A 20,500-nucleotide genomic window follows, 5' to 3' on the forward strand; every position below is an offset into this window, starting at 1 on the left:
TGGGGAGGTGGTGGAGTCACCATCATTGGAGGTGTTTAGGAGGAGACTTGATAGGGTGCATGGTTTAGTTGATTAGGTGGTGTTGGATGATGGGTTGGATGTGATGATCTTGATGGTCTCTTCCAACCTGGTTTATTCTAGGGGCATCTGTATGACCCAAGGCAAAGGTGTCTGGTCCTGAAGTCCCTTATTCAGTCTAAGATAATGCTGGGCCCAGTTGCTGCTCACCCAGATAAAGATTTGAACCCTAAGATAGATGAAGTGCTGCTTATATTGCAATGTTTTGGTATGAAGTATGCTCTCATGGATCTCACTGAGGTTTGTCTGTCACTGCTGTGTAGCCCTCTGAGTGTAGAATGTGCACACTGATAAGGAAATCCTATGGATATAGCATAGAATTTTGGAATGGCTTGATGTGGAAGAGGCTTTCAAGGTCATGAAGTTCAACCCTTGCAGATCATTGCAATGAGAGACTAGAATCCTAGTTAATTGGAATAACTCTTAAATCAGCTTTCAAATGGGACTTGGGCTTCTTTCTGATTGCTGTGTTTAGTTGTAATATTATCACAGAATCATAGAATGGTAGGGGTTGGAAGGGACCTCAGGAGATTGAGTCCAAGTCCTCTGTCAAAGCAGAGTCACCTAGGGCAGGTCACACAGAAAAGCATCCAGACAGGGCTTGAAAGTCTCCAGAGAAGACTTCTCAGCCTCTCTGAGCAGCTTGGTCCAGGGCTCCATCACCTTCACAGTAAATAAATTTTTCTTCGTGTTGAGGTGGAACTTGCCTATGTTCTAGTTAGTATCCATAGCCCCTTGTCAAGACACCACTGAAAAGAGACAGGCACCTTCTTCACACTCATTATTCAGATATTTATAAACATTAATGAGATCCCATCTCAGGCTTCCCTTCTCCAGACTAAACAGCCCCAGGTATCAGCCTTTCTTCAGTCCTTTCATCATCCTCATAGCCTTCATAGGACACTTTCTAATATATCCCTGTCCCTTTTTAGCTGCAGAGCCCAGAACTGGACACAGTACTCCAGATTTTACCTCATGAGGGCAGAGTAGAGGGGGAAGGGAACCTCCTTTAGTCTGCTGGACACGCTCTTCTTAATGCACCCCAGGATACCACTGGCATTCTTGGCTACAGGGCACATTGCTGTCCCGTGGATAACTTGTTGTCCACCAGGACTCCCAGGTCCTTCTCTATAGAGCTGCTTTCTAGCAGGTCAGCCCCTAGTCTTTGCTGGTGCATGCTGGTGTTCCTCCCCAGATGGAGTTCTCTGCACTTACTTTTGTTGAACCTCATGGGGTTTCATTATTTGTTATGAGTCTGTAGGTTGTGAACATGTGGGTTAGATCAGTTACCAGCACCCAGAAGGAGGGAGGGAGCAGAGAGTGTGAATGTCCCAGGCAGCCCAGGGTTCAGGTTCGGGAGCATAAAGCAGCACACCTGGATGCTCTCAGTAGCTTTTGGCACCTCAGCACTCAGCAACAGGCTGCTCACAGAGCCATACTAAATTTACTCTGGATGAAGAAGTAAGTTTTTATCATTTTGACTGGTGATAATTGATGGGCTCTACCCTCCAGGGAAATAAATCTCTGCAAGTCAGATTTATGAGGACCCTTATGTTTATTTGGCAGTGTGATGCTTGTTACAGGGATAAACTGAGCGAGCAGGAGAAAAGCTGACATGTTGAATAATGTCCTATCCTATTTCTCAACTGGACTCCTGCAGTTTTAAAGCCATAAAACTTTCCTTCTTGTTGTTTGGGACAAGCAGATTGGAGAACATGAATTTATTGGGGAGTTGAGGACAAGGAGATGTACAGGTGTTGCCTCAGGAAGGAATCCCAAGGCATCTTTTTTCTGCTGTGCTGTAAGGATATTGCACATTTTTTGTCGAGTGCCTGATTAAGTTTGACATTTGAAAATAGAACTTCATGCAGAAATAAGTACTGTACTTCTGAGTATTTAATTAAGATGTTTAGTTCCTGTCAAGGCTGGTAGCTTCTCTTTCCTGTTAAGGGCAAATACATCTTCAACTGCTGAAATTTCAGAAACCTGTACTTAACCTTTAATCGTCATTCCATTTACATAGAAATCTGATTAACAACTTTTAAAGTTCAGGAGCTGCAAGTAAATGCAATTAAAGCCCTTTTGGAGTCTGTTATTGAGAGCTGGCATTTAATGAAGACTGAGGGCACACTACTGTTACCATCTACACTAGAGCAGGATGTCTTAAGCAATTAGTTGAAGACATGAAATACATGAAGTGTGCTGTATAATCCATGAGTTAACATGGTTGGTATTTAAACAGCATGCTGCCTTTCCCTCCCTTTGCTGCTGCTGGATTGTATGTGCCAGTTTGAGTAGCAGCAGCTCAGATCAGTTGGGTTAAGTGTAGCACTGCTTCTCCTGTGCATTACCCAGAGGACACCCTGAAAGGTGGGTGGGTAAGTAAACACTAAACGTGAGCGAGCATATTCTCTGTCTTTATGATTCAAAAATGTTTAGCTATACTTCTTTTGTAAACATAAAGTTCTAACTATATGCTCCCTACCTCCAAAATGTGCAGAAGCAGTGGAGCTTAGTTAAATTGTAATTGCAGAGCAGAAATCTGCACTCAATTACCTGTTCAACTCTTACATTCCTCCTTGACCTTTTTATGTGCTACGTGAACAAAAGGAAGTCCACTCACACTGAATGACAGCACGCCTTAAGAGTGCCTGAAAATGCTTCATTTTGTGCCATTTGTGAAGCAGGTGGTAATTATGCCTTTCTGATGTAGTTCACTGCTTTTTGGTCCACTTCAGAATCCAGTTGGCTAGTTATCCATCCTTTGGATCATGCTGGATCAGATGGATTGTACAACTTGTCATCAGTCATCTGAGAAGGACCATGTGCCAAAGTTATAGGTGTATGTGTGTCTCTGTGTGTATACATATAAGTGTATGTATATAAATGTGCATAGAATCATAGAATGGTTTGGGTTGAAAGCAACCTTTAAAGGTCATCTACTCCAACCTCTGTTCTGTGAGCAAGAACATCTGCAACTAAATCACATTGCTCAGAGCCTTGTCCAACTCTGAGTATTTCCAGACATAAAGCATGCACCACTTCTCTGGGCAGCCTGGGCCAATGTTTCTTCCTTCTCTCTAGTGTAAATCTCCTCTCTTGTAGGCTATAAGGATCACCTTTTGTCTTGTCACAGCAAGCCCCGCTAAAACATCTGTCCCAAGCTTTCTTCGCATCCCCTTTAAATACTGAAAGGCTGCCATAAATTCTCCCTGGAACCTTCTCCAGGCTGAACAATCCCAGCTCTCTCAGATTAGCCTTACAGCAGAGGGCTTCCAGGTTTGCTGGTATTGTTATGGCCTGCTCTGGCCCTGGTCCAGCAGGTTGATGTCTCTGTTGTGCTGAGGAATCCAGAGCTGAACCCAGCACTGCAGGTGGGGTTTCAGCAGAGCAGAGGGGCAGAACCCCCTCCTTCCACCTGCTGCTCACACTGTTGGGGATCAGCCCACGACAGGTTTGCTCTGGGCTGGGAGCACACAGTGCTGGCTTACATCCATCTTTTCACCCACGACCATCCCAAGTCCTCCTCCACAGGGCTTCTCTCCACCCACTCATCCACCAGCCTGTATTGATACATGGGATTGCCCTGACCCAGCTGCAGGACCTTGCACTTAGCCTTGATGAACCTCGTGAGGTTCTCATGGACCCAGTTTTCAAGCTTCTCCAGCTCCCTCTGCATGGCACATGGTTTTTATACCTGTTTTTCTATAGTCATCAAAGCAACCATTTCAAGTTACTGCCCAGGAGCCAGTTGGGTTTAGTTGTCAGAAACTGCAAGAGGATTAATTTTTTTTTCCCTCATGCTTTCAGCAATATTCACCCCAAAGCTCTATGAATGTGTAAGTCTCGCTAATTCCAGTCATCATGGTGAGGAAAAAACTCTGCTTTACTATGGAAACATGCCTCCAAACAGGGATTTAGTTGGAGAAAATGAATAATTTCAACTGGTTCCCTGTGCCACCCATCTTCATTCTGTTTGGGTTTTTTGTTGTTGTTTTGTTTTGGTGTTAAGGGACAGATGCCAAAAGGGGAAAGCAGCCTTGTTACTTGGATCATTTCTGCTAGCATAATCTGTATCTGCAGAGCAGCTGAGGTGCCTGGAGAAAAATAAATGCTGTCTGTTTGTTTTATGACCTAGTTATTCAAGTTGAGTGTTCGTAGCTTAAATAAATTTGTCATGAGTATTTGTGCTTCTTTTAGTAAAATAAATAAATAAACCAGTTATGCAGTTAGGGAGCGATGAGGGTGAAGCCAGAGGTCCAAAGGCAATCAAAAAGGACTTCAAGGCTCTGGGAACACTGGCCGAGGGGTCAGGGGCACAGGTACTTTTTTCATCAATACCTTTAGTTGCAGGAAGGAATACTGAAAGGAACAGGACAGCAGGTGTAATTAACAAGTGGCTCAGAGACCCAACAGAATTTTGGGTTTTTTTGATCTTGGGGAACTTTCTATGGCACCAGGTCAGCCAGCAACAGATGGAGTACATCCATCCAGAGGGGGAGAAAGGTCCTAGCACATGAGAACAGCCTATCCCACAGAGGGAAAAGGGTTCTAGGAAGAGAGTTGGTTGGACTCATCGATAGGGCTTTAAATTAGATTTGAAGGGGGAAGGGGCTGAAATCAGTTCCCCCCAGACAGGAGTCTGAGGGTGGTAAGTTGGAGTCAGGGGTGAAACCAGCAGCCCATCTGAAGTTCATGCACACCAGTGCACACAGCATGGGTAACAAACAAGAAGAGCTGGAAGCCTTGTTACAGCAGGAAAGTTATGATGTAGTTGCCCTCACAGAAACATGGTGGGATGACTCGCATGACTGCAGCACTGTAATTGATGGCTACAGGCTCTTCAGGAGAGACAGATGGGGGAGAAGGGATGGAGGGGTGTCCCTGTACATCAGGGAGGCTCTAGATGCCATGGAACTAGAGATAAAGGATGATCAGGTGAGAACATGAGGGAAGGCCAGCAAGGCTGCCATCCTGGTTGGAGTCTGTTATTGACCACCCAACCAGGATGAAGATGTTGATTAATTATTTTATAGGCAGGTAGAGGCTGTCTCAGGATCACCAGATCTTGTTCTTATGGGAGACTTTAACCTGCCAGGTATTTGCTGGGAACTTAACACAGCAGAGAGGAGGCAGTCTAGAAGGTTCTTAGAGTGTATGGAGATAGCTTCTTAGCCCAGCTGCTATGTGAGCCTACCAGGGCTTTGCTTGACCTCCTTTTTACAAAGGCTGGGGTCAGAGTGGCTGGAGAGCGGCCAGGCAGAAAGAGACCTGGGGGTACTGGTTGACAGCTGGCTGAACATGAGCCAGCAGTGTGCCCAGGTGGCCAAGAAGGCCAATGGCATCCTGGTCTGTATGAGGAATAGTGTGGCCAGCAAGAGCAGGGAAGTCATTGTGCCCCTGTCCTCAGCACTGGTTAGGCCACACCTTGAGTCCTGTGTCCAGTTCTGGGCTCCTCAGTTTAGGAAGGATGTTGAGTTGTTGGAACATGTCCAGAGAAGGGCATCCAAGCTGGTGAGGGATTTGGAGCACAAGCCCTATGAGGAGAGGCTGAGGGAACTGGGGTTGCTTAGCCTGGAGAAGAGGAGGCTCAGAGGAGACCTTATTGCTGTCTACAACTCCCTGAAGAGAGGTTGTAGCCAGGTGGGGGTTGGTCTCTTCTCCCAGGCAACGAGCACCAGAACAAGAGGACACAGTCTCAAGCTGTGCCAGGGGAGGTTTAGGCTGGATATTAGGAATAAAATTCTTCACAGAAAGAGTGATTTGCTGTTGGAGTGGGCTGCCCAGGGAGGTGGTGGAATCACCCTCACTGGAAGTGTTTAAGAAGAGACTGGATGAGGCACTTGGTGCCATGGTTTAGTTGATTAGATGGTGTTGTGTGATAGGTTGGACTTGATGATCTTGAGGATCTTTTCCAGTCTGTTCTGTTCTATTCTATTCTAACTACTGTGAAAGACAGGAAAAAACCTCCCACAGCTCAGCTTCTTTTCATTGTGGAGGCCAGATGTCTACATTTCAGTGAAAATGCTTTAAAACTTTATGCCTCAGTGAATTGCAGATGACCTTGCTCATCTACCTTTGTATGAGCTGGTACCAGTTCATTGTTGTAATGACTGTTAAAGCTGCTAAATCTAGAAAGCAATTGCAAAGTCCCCCTTCTCTCACACACCTTTTGAAGGCCTGAAGCAGAGACAGCCCTCTCTGCAGCACTCGCCTGCTCACATCTTGTAGAAGATGAAGTTACCTGCTGGAGTCTCTCAGCAGGTTTTTATTTCAGCTGTTTATTTTCTGAACCACAAGTGTAAGTTAAGATGGAAGTTCTAATATTGACATGACACAGGAGTGAGGCAGAGGTACTAACAGTAAAGGACTTTCTGTCTTGTGCTTGTCAGTGTAAGACATAGCCTCTTGTGCTCCAAGTGGCTGAGAAAGTCAGTGGGTCCAGACCTTGTCCTGTACAAGTCACAGAATGAGGACGGTTTGGGTTGAAAGAGGCCTTTAAAGGCGATCTAGTCCAAACCATCTGTAGCCACTGGGGATATACTTATCTGGATCAGGTTGTTCAGAGCCCCAAACAACCTGACTTGGAATGGTTCCAGGGATGGAGCATTTACCACTTCTCTGGGCAGCCTGGCCCATTGTCTCACCACCCTCATTGCAAAAATTGTCTTCATTATATCTGCTCTAAATCTCTTGGAGTTTAATACCATCAACCCTTGTCCTGTCACACCAGGCCCTGCTAAAATGTGTTTCCCCAGCTTTCTGATCAGCCTCTTTTAGGTACTGAATGGCCACCAGAAGGTCTCCCTTGAGACTTCTCCAGGCTGAGCTCTCTCAGCCTGGCCTCACATCAAAGAGCTTCCAGTCCTCTGACACTTTTTGTAGCTTCCTCTGGCTGTGCTCCAACAGGTCCATGTCTGTTCTGTACTTAGGACTCTGGAGCTGGCCCCAGCACTGCAGGTGGGCGTCTCAGCAGAGGGGCAGACTCCTCTCCCTTGCACTTGTAGCAGCCCTAGGGCTTCACTTTGAATCTGTCCAGTGATACATCACAGGGTGTTGATGAAGACCAAAAAGAATTTTTATTTCTTATATAAGAATGGGTTTGGATAATGCCTTGAGAGAATTCATTCTGGAAGGGGTTTTGTTATTATGTTTCTGTTAAACTAATTTCATGGACAACAAGAGGATTAGATAAAGCAAGCTATAGAGCTTATTCATGGCACCTACAAAGTGGTTTTGTTCTTTCAGACTTACCTTGTTGCTTTATCCTTTGTTGTGTTTGCCAGGTGTGTACCCAGCCCCTGTCCTGATTGTGGTACAGCTTATGCAGTGCTCTTAAAATTCACTTAACTGTCACCTCTTTTTGTGTGTAAAATTCCACAATTACTGCAGCATTTTAATTATTAAGACTTTTGCTACAGTAAATTACTGCGTAATTAGCTATACACCACTGTCTTGCATAGAGTGTTAAGGCTTTTCTTGCCTTAGTCTGGCACTTTGCTAGCAGTTACCTCCTGCCTCCAGAGCTTCAAACATGATGTCTCTTTTCCTGTGTTTTTAAAGAAATAAGTGCATGTCCCAGTAGTGCATCCCACTTCAAATCCCAGCTTTTTGGGTTTTGGAAATGGCCAGAAACTGTGCCAGGGGAGGTTTAGGTTGGGTATTAGGAAAAATTTCTTTCCTGCAAGAGTGGTCAGGCATTGGAACAGGCTGCCCAGGGAGGTGGTGGAGTCACCACCCATGGGGGTGTTCAAGAAATGTGTGGACATAGTGCTTCAGGACATGGTTTAATGGCCCTGGTGGTCTTAGGTTGGTGGCCGGACTTGATTATCTATCCTGGAGGGCTTTTCCAACTGATTTGCCGTTGCTTTTAATGCCTCTGAGATCATCTCTTGCTGGTTATTGCCATCTTTCAGGAATGTTGTGCCTTCTCAACATGTACCATGTTTTGTTTTCTCCAGGCATGTCCTTGCATCCCTACTGAATCTGCTGTTAAACCATTCCTCATTGAAATCCCATTGGGAAATTGCTCCTTTGCTTTTTAATCTGTTTGTGATGGTTCCTGCTAGGTCTAACTGAAATGTAACTCCAAATCCTTCTCAGGCTCAGCATAGCATGCCAATGTTTCTGCAGCTGCCTGGTGTGTCAGAGCAATCAGCTGAAAGAGACTTCTAAGATCAACCCACACCACCATGCCCCAGAGTGCCATGTCAACATGTTCTTTGAACACCTTCAGGGAGGATGATTCCACCATGTCCCTGGGCAGCCTGTTACAATGCCTGGTAACCTTTTCTGTAAAAACCTTTTTCCTAATAGCCAACCTGCACCTTCCTTGGTGTAGTTTGAGGCCATTCCCTCTTGTCCTATCACTTGTTACTTGGGTGAAGAGATCAAAACTCATCTTTCTATAATCTCCTTTCAGGAAGTTGTAGAGAGCAATGAGGTCTCCCCTCAGCCTCCTCTTTCCCACACTATTCAACCCAATTGCCTCAGCTGCTTTTCACAAGACCTCTTCTCTAGACCCTTTACCAGCTTTCTTGCTCTTCTCTGGACGCACTCCAGCGCTTGAATGTTGTTCTTGGATTGAGGGCACCAAAACCGAACCCAGTATTCAAGGTGTGGCCTCACCAAAGCTGAGGACAGAGGCATGATCACTTCTCTCATCCTGCTGGCCACACTATTGCTGGTTCAAGCCAGGATGCTGTTGGCATGGGAACATACTAGAGATGTTCTCAGATGTTTAGAGGGTTATTTCTGGGGCTCTTCTGCCTTTTACGGTATTCTCTAAGTAAACCAAGGTAGCCTGCATTTGCAGTTTCATGCCCAGTGGTTGCCAAAACCAGGATGGGGTGAGAAGTTTCTTTTACCACAAACCAGTTCACCAAATAAATGTTACCAGTAGATGGTTTTTATTCTCTCTTTCATGTCAAAATAGTAGCTGAAGGTGCTGTATAGCAATGGTACTTTGAACATAGATGCCTCCTTCATGCAAGAGCCTGAGAAGGATGTGGCAGCTTTATTAGGATCCCCAGATTTTGAGGAGCTGTTGTGATCTTCTCCCCTGACCTCTGTGTAAAACAAACCGTGGCACTTTCTTGAATTAATTCTTGTTTGAAGGAGGGCCCATGCTTCAGGAAGGCATCCAGTCTTGACTGGGGTGAAAAAATAAGTCAGTGGCAGACAATACAGTGTATAACCTTTGATCTAAGTGGTTAATTAGGCTCTGGAAATGTATGCCTGAGCATTTGTCAAAGCTTGTCTAGCTTCAAGTCTTCAGCCTTTGGATTTCTTTAAAAACTTCATTAGTGAAGCTCTTTTTCCCAGCTCTGTGCCCTCTGTGTGGCATGCTGCTGCTGCACCTCCTAGCCTTTTCTTCACTAAGGTAACAAGGCCGAGCTCATGGCTCGCAGTGTTTTGCTCTAAGCTGTGCCTGCCTTCCAGCCTTTTAATAATTCCCAGGTTCCTTTGGTGCACCCTTCCACCCTCTTTTTCCCTGCTCTCCTTTGTTTATGAATCCCAGGAATTCATTTGACATTCCAGATGTGAGATCAATACAGAGCGATGCTGTAAACTTCTACTTCTGACAAAGCTCTCTGCTTTATAGAAACATTTCCAATTAGCTAATTAATACACATCATCACAGTGGGACTTTCTCTGCTCTTGATTATCTTCAGTATTCCCAAATCTGCTAGTCACAGCTTCACACAATAATCCAAGAGATGATAAGTTGTGTATTTTTTCCCTAGATGAAGGGAAGGCTCTGAGCAGACCTTATAGCAGCCTTCTAGTAAATGAAGTGGGCCCTCAAGAAAGCTGAGGAGGGGCTTTTTACAAGGGCTTGCAGTGACAGGGTGAGGGGGATGGATTGAAGGCTGGAAGAGGGGAGATTTAAACTGGAGATCAGAAAGAAATTCTTTCCAGTGAGGATGGTGAGACACTGGAACAGGTTGCCCAGGATGCTGAAATTTCTACAGTAGATTGATTATATTATGAATAACAATAATTAGAAAGAAAAGTACATTATTCTGTAAACCCTAATGCTTCCCTCCCAAAATGTTATGAATTACAAACCTTCTGTTGTCATGAGTACTGTGTCCAGTTCTGGGCCCCTCAGTTTAAGAAGGACATCGAGACACTTGAATGTGTCCAGAGAAGGGCAACAGGGCTGGTGAGAGGCCTTGAGCACAAGCCCTATGAGGAAAGGCTGAGGGAGCTGGGATTGTTTAGCCTGGAGAAGAGGAGGCTCAGGGGAGACCTTACTGCTCTCTACAACTACCTGAAGTGAAGTTGCAGCCAGGTGGGGATTAGTCTCTTCTCTCAAGCAACCAGCACCAGAACAAGAGGACACAGTCTCAAGCTGCACCAGGGGAAGTTTAGGCTCGAGGTGAGGAGAAAGCTCTTCACTGAGAGATTTGTTCACCATTGGAATGTGAGGTGGTGGAGTCGCCATCCCTGGAGGTGTTCAAGAGGGGATTGGACGTGGCACTTGGTGCCATGGTTTAGTCATGGGGTCTGTGGTGACAGGTTGGACTTGATGATCTTTGAGGTCTCTTCCAACCTTGGTGATTCTGTGATAGTTTTCACAGGAATTTGAAATAGGGGAAGTTTGGATTCATTCAGCCCAGAAAGGGGTTGTTGCAGCCCCTCCTCACTATCTGACCAAGCTTCTTGTAATTACTATTGTTTTAAAAATGAAGATGGACCAATCTTAGGTTGAAAATAAAAAAACTTGTATCCAGCATTCTGTAAAAGTCTTGTATTTTCCTTGGAATGTGGAAGAACAAAAAAAAGGAAAAGATCATTTCAGATTTTTGAGAGCTTGCAAAACCCAGTATCAGTGGTTTCCACATCTCGTTATGTTTTAAGGATCTTGTCACATCCCTGCCTAGTTTTCTTCTAGTAATTGCTGTGTTGACTTCTAATACCTTGCTTTTGTCAGATCCTTGGTGGAAATAACTTTATTTCTCTGTTGATTTGAAGCTAAATTTGTCATCATCATAAGAATATAACCTAGCCAAAATGTATGTTGTGTAAATCCATGTTGCTGGACATGAGTTCTGTTATTCTCCCTTAATTCTTTTTAACTAGAGTCCTTTGTCATCTCTTCTGTGATTTTGTCCCAGATCAATATGAGGTGGAGAAGCCAGTAATTACCTGGTCATCCCATTTAACCTTGCCAAATGCATGATGTGTGATGTTAGTTTTCGTTTGATTTTCTGGACCCACCCAAATATACAGAGGTGTAATGAAAATCATCATTGATGGTGGCAGAGTTTGAACCCCTCAATTTTCAGATGGAGCAAGGTGTTCACACTGTAGCCTCCATCTTAAATCAGAGTCTGTGAGGATGGGAAATACCTTTTTACAGCTTCTAATTGATGGGATAGAGCTTATGCAGAACTCAGACCTATCTAAAAATCTCACAAGAGGTACAATCAGTGAATTCAGCTGCTGTCCTGTGGTCAGGCCTATTTTTAGGGCATGTGCTTTGTTCATAGGTCAGTCCTGAGCATGGTAAGAAATCACGACATGTACAACATCTCGTGAGGCTCAGTCAAAGTGTAAAAATGGGGATCTGGAAAGTGGCAGCAGGTACAAGCAGGAGACACAGAAGCAAATTTGTTCTTGCCCTGTTGCAGTTCAGAAGGACAGTGTTGTGCAAGCTGTTATCAGATCAGCATGATTGGCAGACTGCACATACCAATGTGACCTTTTGCCTTTGGAGAATTTAATTAAGCCTCCACATCCATAAATATTGCTTTTTTAATAAAACATTTAATATTAATTTTCATCTCCAAAGAGCAGCTGGAGGAGTCCTTTGTTCTCTTGCTTTATGTGTGGCTTATATTTGTTTGACATTGATGTAAATACGCTACATGGATAGCAGGATTCAACCATGGAGCAAAAAGTCAAAGTCCTTGTTCTAGATGAATGGGATGTTGCAAACTTTCCAGTCACTCATAAATCTTGCTGCACGTCCATGTGATTAATGTCTAACAAGGGTTTTGATTGATGGCATAGCAAGTACTAATCAAGTGTTATGGGACCAAATCATGAAATCCCTTACTTGGTTGGTTCTGTTCGCTTACATAAGCAGGAAAATGTCTGGGTTTTCTTTTCTTTGCAGTGGATTTGAAAATTCTAGCTTGCTGTGGCTTTTAAGAACTTTTAACTCTGAAATATGATGCTTATTAAAATCCTCTACTAGGACTATGAGAGCAGAACAACTGCATAACTTGGACTGTCTTGATGCAGGGAATAAATTGATGCTGTTGACATTGGGTGAAGGCCACACATTTTGCAATATGATGAGAAACGAAATATTGAGGCTGTTTTTTGAGGCACTATAGAATCGCAGAATCATTTTGGCTGCAAAAGACCTCTAAGATTATTGAAGCCAACTGACAACTCAAGACCACCATGCCCACTAAACAATGCCCCGAAGCACCATGTCTGCACATCTTTTGAAATCTCCAGGGATGGTGACTCCACCACCAACCTGGGCAGCCTGAAAGTAGCTGGCAAGATTTTTCAGACTGGGCTACGTCAATGATGTTGCTTAAAAATTATAAGGGCTGCAATTATAAGCCAAATGTACTGTGGGTTGAAGATCTCTCCTGTCTTTACTTCTCTCCCTCTTGGCTGTATATCATAACTGCTCAGCCATGCTTACACTTAATTACTTGGTTCTGAAGTATTTGTGTAACTGTTGAATACAGGGCACTGGAGCAGAAAGAGCTCTGATCTGCCTAGTGCAGTTTCTGTTATGCTTGAGTTTCATAACTTAAAGATGAACTCGGTGAGCAGTTATCAAAACAAGCTCTTTTTGCTGCTTTACAGTTTTGACTTTCTCAGAGCCTTGCATCTGCCCCAGCTCATCTAGTAATATCTGAAATCAACAGTTTTGTTTTCTTTTTCCTAATCTGCAGTGCTTCCAGAAATGTTCTGAGTATCTTACTGGAAAATTATCTTCTGTGATTTCTGTGTCCAGTCTGGGCTACCCAGTTTAGGAGATAGAGGGAACTAAGAATGCATTAAGAAGAGTGTGGTCTGCAGGTCAAGGGAGGTTCTTCTGTCCCTCTGCTCTAGTGAGGCCACCTCTGGAGTACTGGGCCCAGTTCTGAGCTCCCCAGTTCAAGAGAGACAGGGAACTACTGGAGAGTCTTCAACAGAGGCTACATGCTGAGGGGCCTGGAGTATCTCTGGGAGGAGGAGAGGCTGAGAGACTTTGGGGCTGGTTTGTCTGGGGAACAGCAACCTGAGAGGGGATCTTCTCAATGCTCAGCAAGACATAAAGAGTGGGGGTCAAGAGGATGGGGCCACGCTCTTTCCCGTGGTGCCCAATGACAGGACAAGGGACAATAGGCACAAACTGTAACACAGGAAGTTCCATCACAGCATGAGGAAAAACATCTTTCCTGTGAGGGTTGCAGAGCCTTGGAGCAGGCTGCCCAGAGAGGTGGTGGAGTTTCCTTCTCTGGAGACTTTCAAAACCCACCTTATGTGGTCTTGTGCAACCTGCTCTAGGTGACCCTGCTTTAGCAGAGAAGTTGGACTAGATGATTCCCAGATGTCCCTCCCACCCCCTACCATGCTGAGAATACATGATTTGTTTTTTCTATTTAACTTTTCAACCAACAGGGATAATTTATTCTATTCCATTCCTTGCTGAACCCTCTCTTGGCTGGTTGTGATCTTGGATCCAAGTCCTGTGTAACGTGCTTTGCGTTTCTTAGTCTTGGATATAAGGTGACACTGGAGTCATGGAATCCATTATAAAAATAGGTTTCATCCACAATATGAGAACAAACTGGGAAATGTTTTACTGGTTTTGGTTTGGTTGTGGGTTTTTTTTCTTTTCTGTTTTTGTGTGTAAAACCTGATTAAGGCTGTGGCTTAATTACATTCTGGTGATGATTTTAGGGTTGTTAATTCAAGAAGAGAAGGTGAAACGCAAATACAGGAAGATAAACGGCTTTGGTGAACTACTGTTAAAAATTAGCACAGTGATTATTTTCACTCTTAACAATAACCATGTATTTTAAAAACTTGTGCTCAAGTAAAGTTTTAATTGAGATGCTTCAGGGGCAGAAGTTTCTTTTGTGCTTGTAGTAGTATTATTTTTTTCCCAAGGTATCCTGAATTATTTCTAATTAGGGGCACGATGCCATTTGCGTGGATATTTATTCCTATGTAATTTGTTTAAACTTAGCACAGCACTGATGTGTTCCTTTCATTACAGGCAGCTCTCTCTGATGGGCTTTGACTGACTAATTATTCAAACAGAACACATTACTAATAGCATCCGAGTAGGTAGAATTTTCTGAAAATAAAAAGGGACTCTCTGAATGCACTGACAAAAGTTAATTTTTAAGAGCTTTCTTTCCATCTGCAGACATAAGGAAATTAGAAGTGAATTGACTCGGAATCTGCTTCTGCACCACCGAGTTGTTTAATTAGCATCAAATATCAGGCCATCGCTCAGGGCTGCAAGGGTTTCACCAAGGGGACGCTCGTCAAACAAAGGGACCCCCCAGCCCCTTACTGTATGTATTGGGCTGGAGGAAAATCAACCCTAAACTACAATGGCAGAACTAATGGCTGTGGGAATTCATATTTTCAATGGTAACAGAAGCTTATTTGGTTTGAGAGTTATTAAAGGGCATTTGTTTTCAGAATTCCTAAGGTATTTTCTAACAGTAGATGTGGCCTGCAGCACATGTCTCCCAACACACACATGGGTGGTTTAGGTTTCTACATGTTACACAACCATATGTATTCTACATTAGAATTCTGTATATTTTTTGGCTGCTCACTCCAAGAAGGATGTTGAGGTACTGGAGTATGTCTAAAGAAGGGTACCATAGCTGGTGAAGGGTCTGGAGCACAAGTCTTGGGAGGACCAGCTGAGGGAACTGGGGTTGACAAGCCTGGAGAAAAAGGAGGCTGGGGCGAGGCCTCCTCAATCTCTACAACTCCCTGAAAGGAGTTTGGATGGAGGGGGCGGGGGCGGGGGTTGGTCATAGGACAAGAGGAAACAGCCTCAAATTGCATCACGGGGAAGTTTAGGCTGTATCTGAGGAGCAATTTCTTTCCTGAAAAGGGATGTTAAGGCCTGGAACAGACTTCCCAGGGCAGTAGTAGCGTTCCAGTGCCTGGAGGGATAGGAAAGCTGTGTAGGTGTGGTGCTGAGGGGTGGCATGCATTAGTGTTGGACTTGGTAGTGCTGTGTTAACATTTACTGTCTTCCAACCAAAGCAATTCTATGATACTATGATATAAATATGCATAAAATATATAGACGTGCATACACATAAAATATGCTTTTGTAACCAAATGGCAATATTGGAATGCTTAAGTTTTTAAGAGCTGTGGTATATAATCAGTTTGTGAAGACTGGCCAGTAACACACCCAGCAGCTGATGCTGGAATCAATTTTGTGAAGAGTGGGGACTTCTGTGGTCAGTTTTTGGGCCCCTCACTGCAAGAAAGACACTGAGTTGCTGGAGCTTGTCCAGAGAAGGGCAGCAAAGCTGGTGAAGGGTCTGGAGAACAAGTCTTTTGAGGAGCACCTAGAAGGAACTGGGGTTGTTTAGGCTGGAAAAGAGGAGGGTGAGGGGAGACCTCATTGCTCCCCACAGCTCCCTGAAAGAAGCTTGGAGCAAAGTGGGCATTGATCTCTTCTTGTTAGTGTCAGGTGATAGAGAAGATTGTGCTAGGGGAGGTTTAGGTTGGATATTAGGAAAGATTTCTTTGCTGAAAGAGTGGTGAGGTGTTAGAATAGGCTGCCCAGGGAAGTGGTGGAGTCAGCATCCCTGAAGGTGTTCAATAAATGTGCGGACATGGCACTGTCGAACATGGTTTGATGACCATGATGGTGTTGGGTTGATGGCTGGACTCAATGATTTTAGAGGTCTTTTCCAACTGAAATAGTTCTACTATTCTGTGATTCTTGGAAGTTACCAAACTAGAAACTGCGTTTTTTTAAGTCCCTAGGATTCTGTTTCTGAACATAAAGCCAGCTTTTCTGTTAATCAGAATTTTTGGGCATCTTTGTCTGTTTTCTTAAAGAATGTCTAAAAATCCTGTATTTTCAGGTTATATTGTAACATCTTAATGCTGTTTTATTTCAAATGCTGAGTTCCTCTTCCTTCTCTTGTCAGATGCTGCTGACAGAGTACCTGGACATGAAGAACACCCGCACTGCCTCAGAGCCCTCCACCCAGCTTAGCTATGCCAGCTCCGGCAGAGAATTTGCAGCCTTCTTTGCGAAGAAGAAACCACAAAGGCCTAAAAACCCCTTGTTCAAGTAAGTACTGGGACAATGTTAAAGCTATACTGGAGCTGTCTTTGGTCCCCCAAGTACTGCATACCACTGACTGCTAATCACAGTTTCACAGTGTTAGAGGAGTGCAAGTTTTGAGGTGGAGGTTTCACAGCCAAAGCTGAAGCCTTGGTGGGATCTCTGTTACAGATTTGTTGCTGAGTTTGAGTGTAGCTCTTTCCAGGGCTCATCTCAGGACTGGGATCCCATTATAGAAGCTGCTGCAAAGCATTCAGTGATCCATTACACCCTTTTTTGTCCATGGTAAATTCAGGACCTGTTAAAGAGAGAGATAAAGGGGACTGGACAAAGACAATTCAGATAACTGTATAATTGCTAGATAGACTAAGCGGTTAATCCTATCACTAACTCCTTTAATTCAGAGTGGAAAGAATTAAGTGGTTGGGAGGAGAGTGCAGGCGAGGATGAGAGACTCGGTGACCAAGGGAAGGATATAATGGAACAAATTTAATGTGCAAAAGTAAGAATTGAGGAGTTGTTGGTGAGAAGCATTGTTAGGAGAAGAGTCTTGTTGCTAGACCATCTTAGGTATCTTGTTGCTACACTCAGATTCATAGAATGGTCTGGGTTGGAAGGGACCTCCAAAGGTCATCTAGTCTAGCCATCTCTGCAGTAAGCAGGGTTATCCTCAACTAGGTAAGGTTGCCTAGCGTGCTGTCTAGCCTCACCTTGAATACTACCAGAGATGATTCCTCAACCACCTCCCTGGGCAACCTGATCCAGTGTCCCACTACCCTCACGGTAAAGAACGTGTTCCTAAATTGAGGGAGCTGTGCTCAGTTTTGACCTCTACCACTGACTGCATGTGCTGGTCATTGTCTTTGGCTTCTTGAGGGTTTTGGGGAACACCAACATGTGCTGTTTTGGCAGCAGGTGGAAGATCACAGCTTTCTTGGCTCTGACAACGTCACTGCTTGTGTGGCTGCTCCCTTTACTCAGTACTGCCAAAATAATATTTTACATATTTTTAGAATAATATTGTTCCAAAATGGTGAGGGAATGAGCAAGTTTCACAGTAAGTTTGGGGGAACAGCAGCGTGGAGCTCTGCCTGGGAGTACTAGAGCTTGAGATATTAGCACATCTGCAATGTATCTGATCGGTCCTCAGCACCTCTCTGGACTCTGAGCTGCTGCAGTGCTTGGGCTGCCCATCGCTATCTATCTGATCAGTGCTTGGCCTTATAAAGCTTTGCTCCCTGGGGTCAAGAGAGCCCAATGTTAAAATTACCTAGTGGAATATTTGCTGGAGGGGAAGCTGTTGGAAGTGGTTTGGTATTTTCACTCCTTATTTGCTGGAGATGGGGATCCATGCAGTCTGGGTGGCATTTTCTAATAAAGAATCCCTCATGTGTTACTGACAGTACATCATTATATAGTGGGGAAAGAATGCAGGAACTGCAGTAGTGGGAAAGGCTGAGAGTAGTCAGCTGATTTGGGCAAGCATGAGGGGAGTTCTGTGTTCTGTATCCTCTTCACTGATTGTTTGCTGGGATTTTTTGAGCTAAAACTTATTTCCTGATTATTCAGATCCCCCTGTGCTTTGCCTCATGGACCTATGTATTTTGGGGGCTCTGTTCTCATAGTTCCTAAGGCTCCTATTGGAATTCCAGGTCTTATGCACTGCCTTCTCTCCCTCTCACAGAATGAACTATCTATGTAATCCTCTGTTATTAGAAGATTAAGAATTGCCTGGATGATTTATTCTTCTTTCCCCAGCCTCATTTTTTAACACTCCCATGGCTGTTTGGTTTCAGAATTACACTCTCTGAATTTACTCTGACTTGCAGATGTAGATTGGAGCAAAATAAGACTGCTCAGATTTTCCTGTTGTTTCTTCTTGGATGTACTTGGACCACTTAAGTTAGAGGAATAAGGATGGTGTTTCACCTGCAGCAGTTCCAGGCTCTATATTAGTTTGCCAGCAGCTAGTGAGGGTGGGTATAATTCTTTGAAGTGAAGGTGTGTAACCTCATAGGAGCAGGATGTCTCTTACCACTCATAGTCTTGTCACCAAGTTGTTGCTGGCACTGAAGTGACAGCAGCATTTATTGGGTTCTCTTACTTGGTTATCTGTCTTCTGTCAGCTGTCACTGTATCTGTGGAAATCTCTGTTGAAATGGAATTTCTCAGTCCACTGAGGGATGCGCACGTTTGATGGAGTGTTATTCTTGTCTCCTCTCCCATCTTCAGTGCTTTCTGTGCCAGGCTGCAAGGCTCCTTTTTGGTTTTTTTTTTTCCCTTTTCCATTATCTGTCCAAATCAGAAGAGCTTTCCACTTGTCATCAGACTATCTCCATTTAATTCCTCACTTGAGAAGTCTGTTAGGGCTGGGCTCCACCTTGTGTTTACTCACATGTGGATAAATTGTTTGTGCCATGTCCTTTGATAGCTTCCTCTAAGCCAATTTTATAAAGATTAAGTAGACCCATGGAATCATAGAAGAGTTTGGGTTGGAAGGTTTAAGTCACCTAATCCAATCCCTCTGCAGTTAGCAGGGACATCTTTAAGTAGAGCAGGTTGCTTGGAGCCCCATCAAACCTGACCCTGAATGTCTCAAAACATTAGATTACTTAGAATCATAGAATACAGCAGGTTGAAAGGGACCATTGAAAGTCATTTTGTCCAACCCTCCTGCAGGGAGCAGGGATATTTTTTAACTGGATTGGGTTGCTCTGGACTCCATCAAGTTTGAGCATGAATGTCTGCAGGGATGAGTCGTCCACCACCTGTCTGAGTAACCTGTTCCAGTATGCCCTCATTGTGAAGAACTTCCTTTTCTGCTAGTTGTGTGTTCTAGCAATAGTGAGAATAATAAGGAGTCCCTAGTTGTGTCCTGTTGTCTGGAAATCATCAGCCAGCACTTGGAAGAGAGTTTGAATTGTTTCTTGGTCTTTAAAATGGGTCTAATTAAAAAAAAAATAGGAAAAAAGCAAGGAAACATAATAACTCATGATTTGTTGGGCTGTTTAATGTTGGCTTCAAAGAGAAAAGTTTGAAGGCTGCTTTGAGAATTCAGATAGTTCATACCCTCATAAACCTGGCTGTCTTCTATTCCAGAAGGTGGCCAGGTGCACATGTTCAAGTTGCTATCTTCCTACAGATCTGATTTTCAAGGTGGGAATAGATTGTTGGTGGGAAGGGAGTGGGTTGCACAAGCAGATGTGGAATACTCAATCCATTATGCTTAGGCTTGGCTGTAATACTGTGGAATTTTATGTATGTTAAAAATATTTTGAAAGCTTTGCTGTGGGATGATCAGGGTGGGGAGAGGAGTTACAAGAGTTGAGGACTTAAACATAACTAGGAATGGAGAAGAGCAGATCATGGAGACAGGTGGGGAGGGGAAATAGAAACTGGATATCTGTGGGAAAGAAGTGAGTGTGGTGAGATCCTGCAGCAAAAGCCAGTGCAGAGCTCAGAGGACAGTCTGAGTCACTGTCTAAAAGAGGAGACTGAGTTATGTTCTTGCAGTTTGCCTTGACCTGAAGCTTCTGGTTTTGAAGCCTGGAGAAGACCTCTGGGTGATGGCAATAATCTTATGCTTAATATCTCAGTAAGGGCAGAAGGGAGCAGCTCATAAATACGGAGCCAAGAATTTACTGTTAGTTTAATTAGAGTCTTGAAGTGTTTGTTTTATTGGGATAGGCTGTTATTAGCTCAGCTGCAATAATGCTGCTAACACAGTCCAAATTAGGGCAGAAAAGCCTCATTAATATTAACCTTCGCACTGTTGCACAAGAAAGCTTACAAATGCTTGTCCCTTTTCTGTGGTGAGATGCTCATTTTTCCATTGTCCCTCTGGGCAGATTGAAGCTTCCTTAGCAGAAGGATTGGGGAAGGGTTGAGGGTTGGCCAGGCTGGATGGGGCTTGGACCCACCTGGACTCATGGAAGTGTCCCTGCCCATGATGGGAGGTTGGAACAAGGTGGTATTCTAAGGTCTATTCTAACCCAAATTATTTTGTGATTCTATGATCAATGCCTTGAGGTCTTCACTTTGAGGAATTTAGTATTCATGAAAGAGGTCTTCCCTCTAAGTCTTGTGTCCACTTCACTATTTGAAGATGCTTTTTCCCTA

The 20,500-nt window shown here is 44.0% G+C and overlaps 1 protein-coding gene across 1 annotated transcript in view; it reads left to right on the top strand.

The window, feature by feature from the left end:
- EXOC4 (exocyst complex component 4) overlaps positions 1-20,500 on the top strand; it is a 488,502-nt gene that overhangs the window by 118,841 nt on the left and 349,161 nt on the right. The window contains exon 8 of the mRNA XM_009900238.2: positions 16,242-16,387. Within this exon, the coding sequence (XP_009898540.1) occupies positions 16,242-16,387 (146 nt within the window). The remainder of the gene's footprint in view (positions 1-16,241; positions 16,388-20,500) is intronic.

Source organism: Dryobates pubescens, chromosome Z (assembly GCF_014839835.1).
Source record: "Dryobates pubescens isolate bDryPub1 chromosome Z, bDryPub1.pri, whole genome shotgun sequence".
In the NCBI taxonomy this organism is placed as follows: domain Eukaryota; kingdom Metazoa; phylum Chordata; class Aves; order Piciformes; family Picidae; genus Dryobates; species Dryobates pubescens.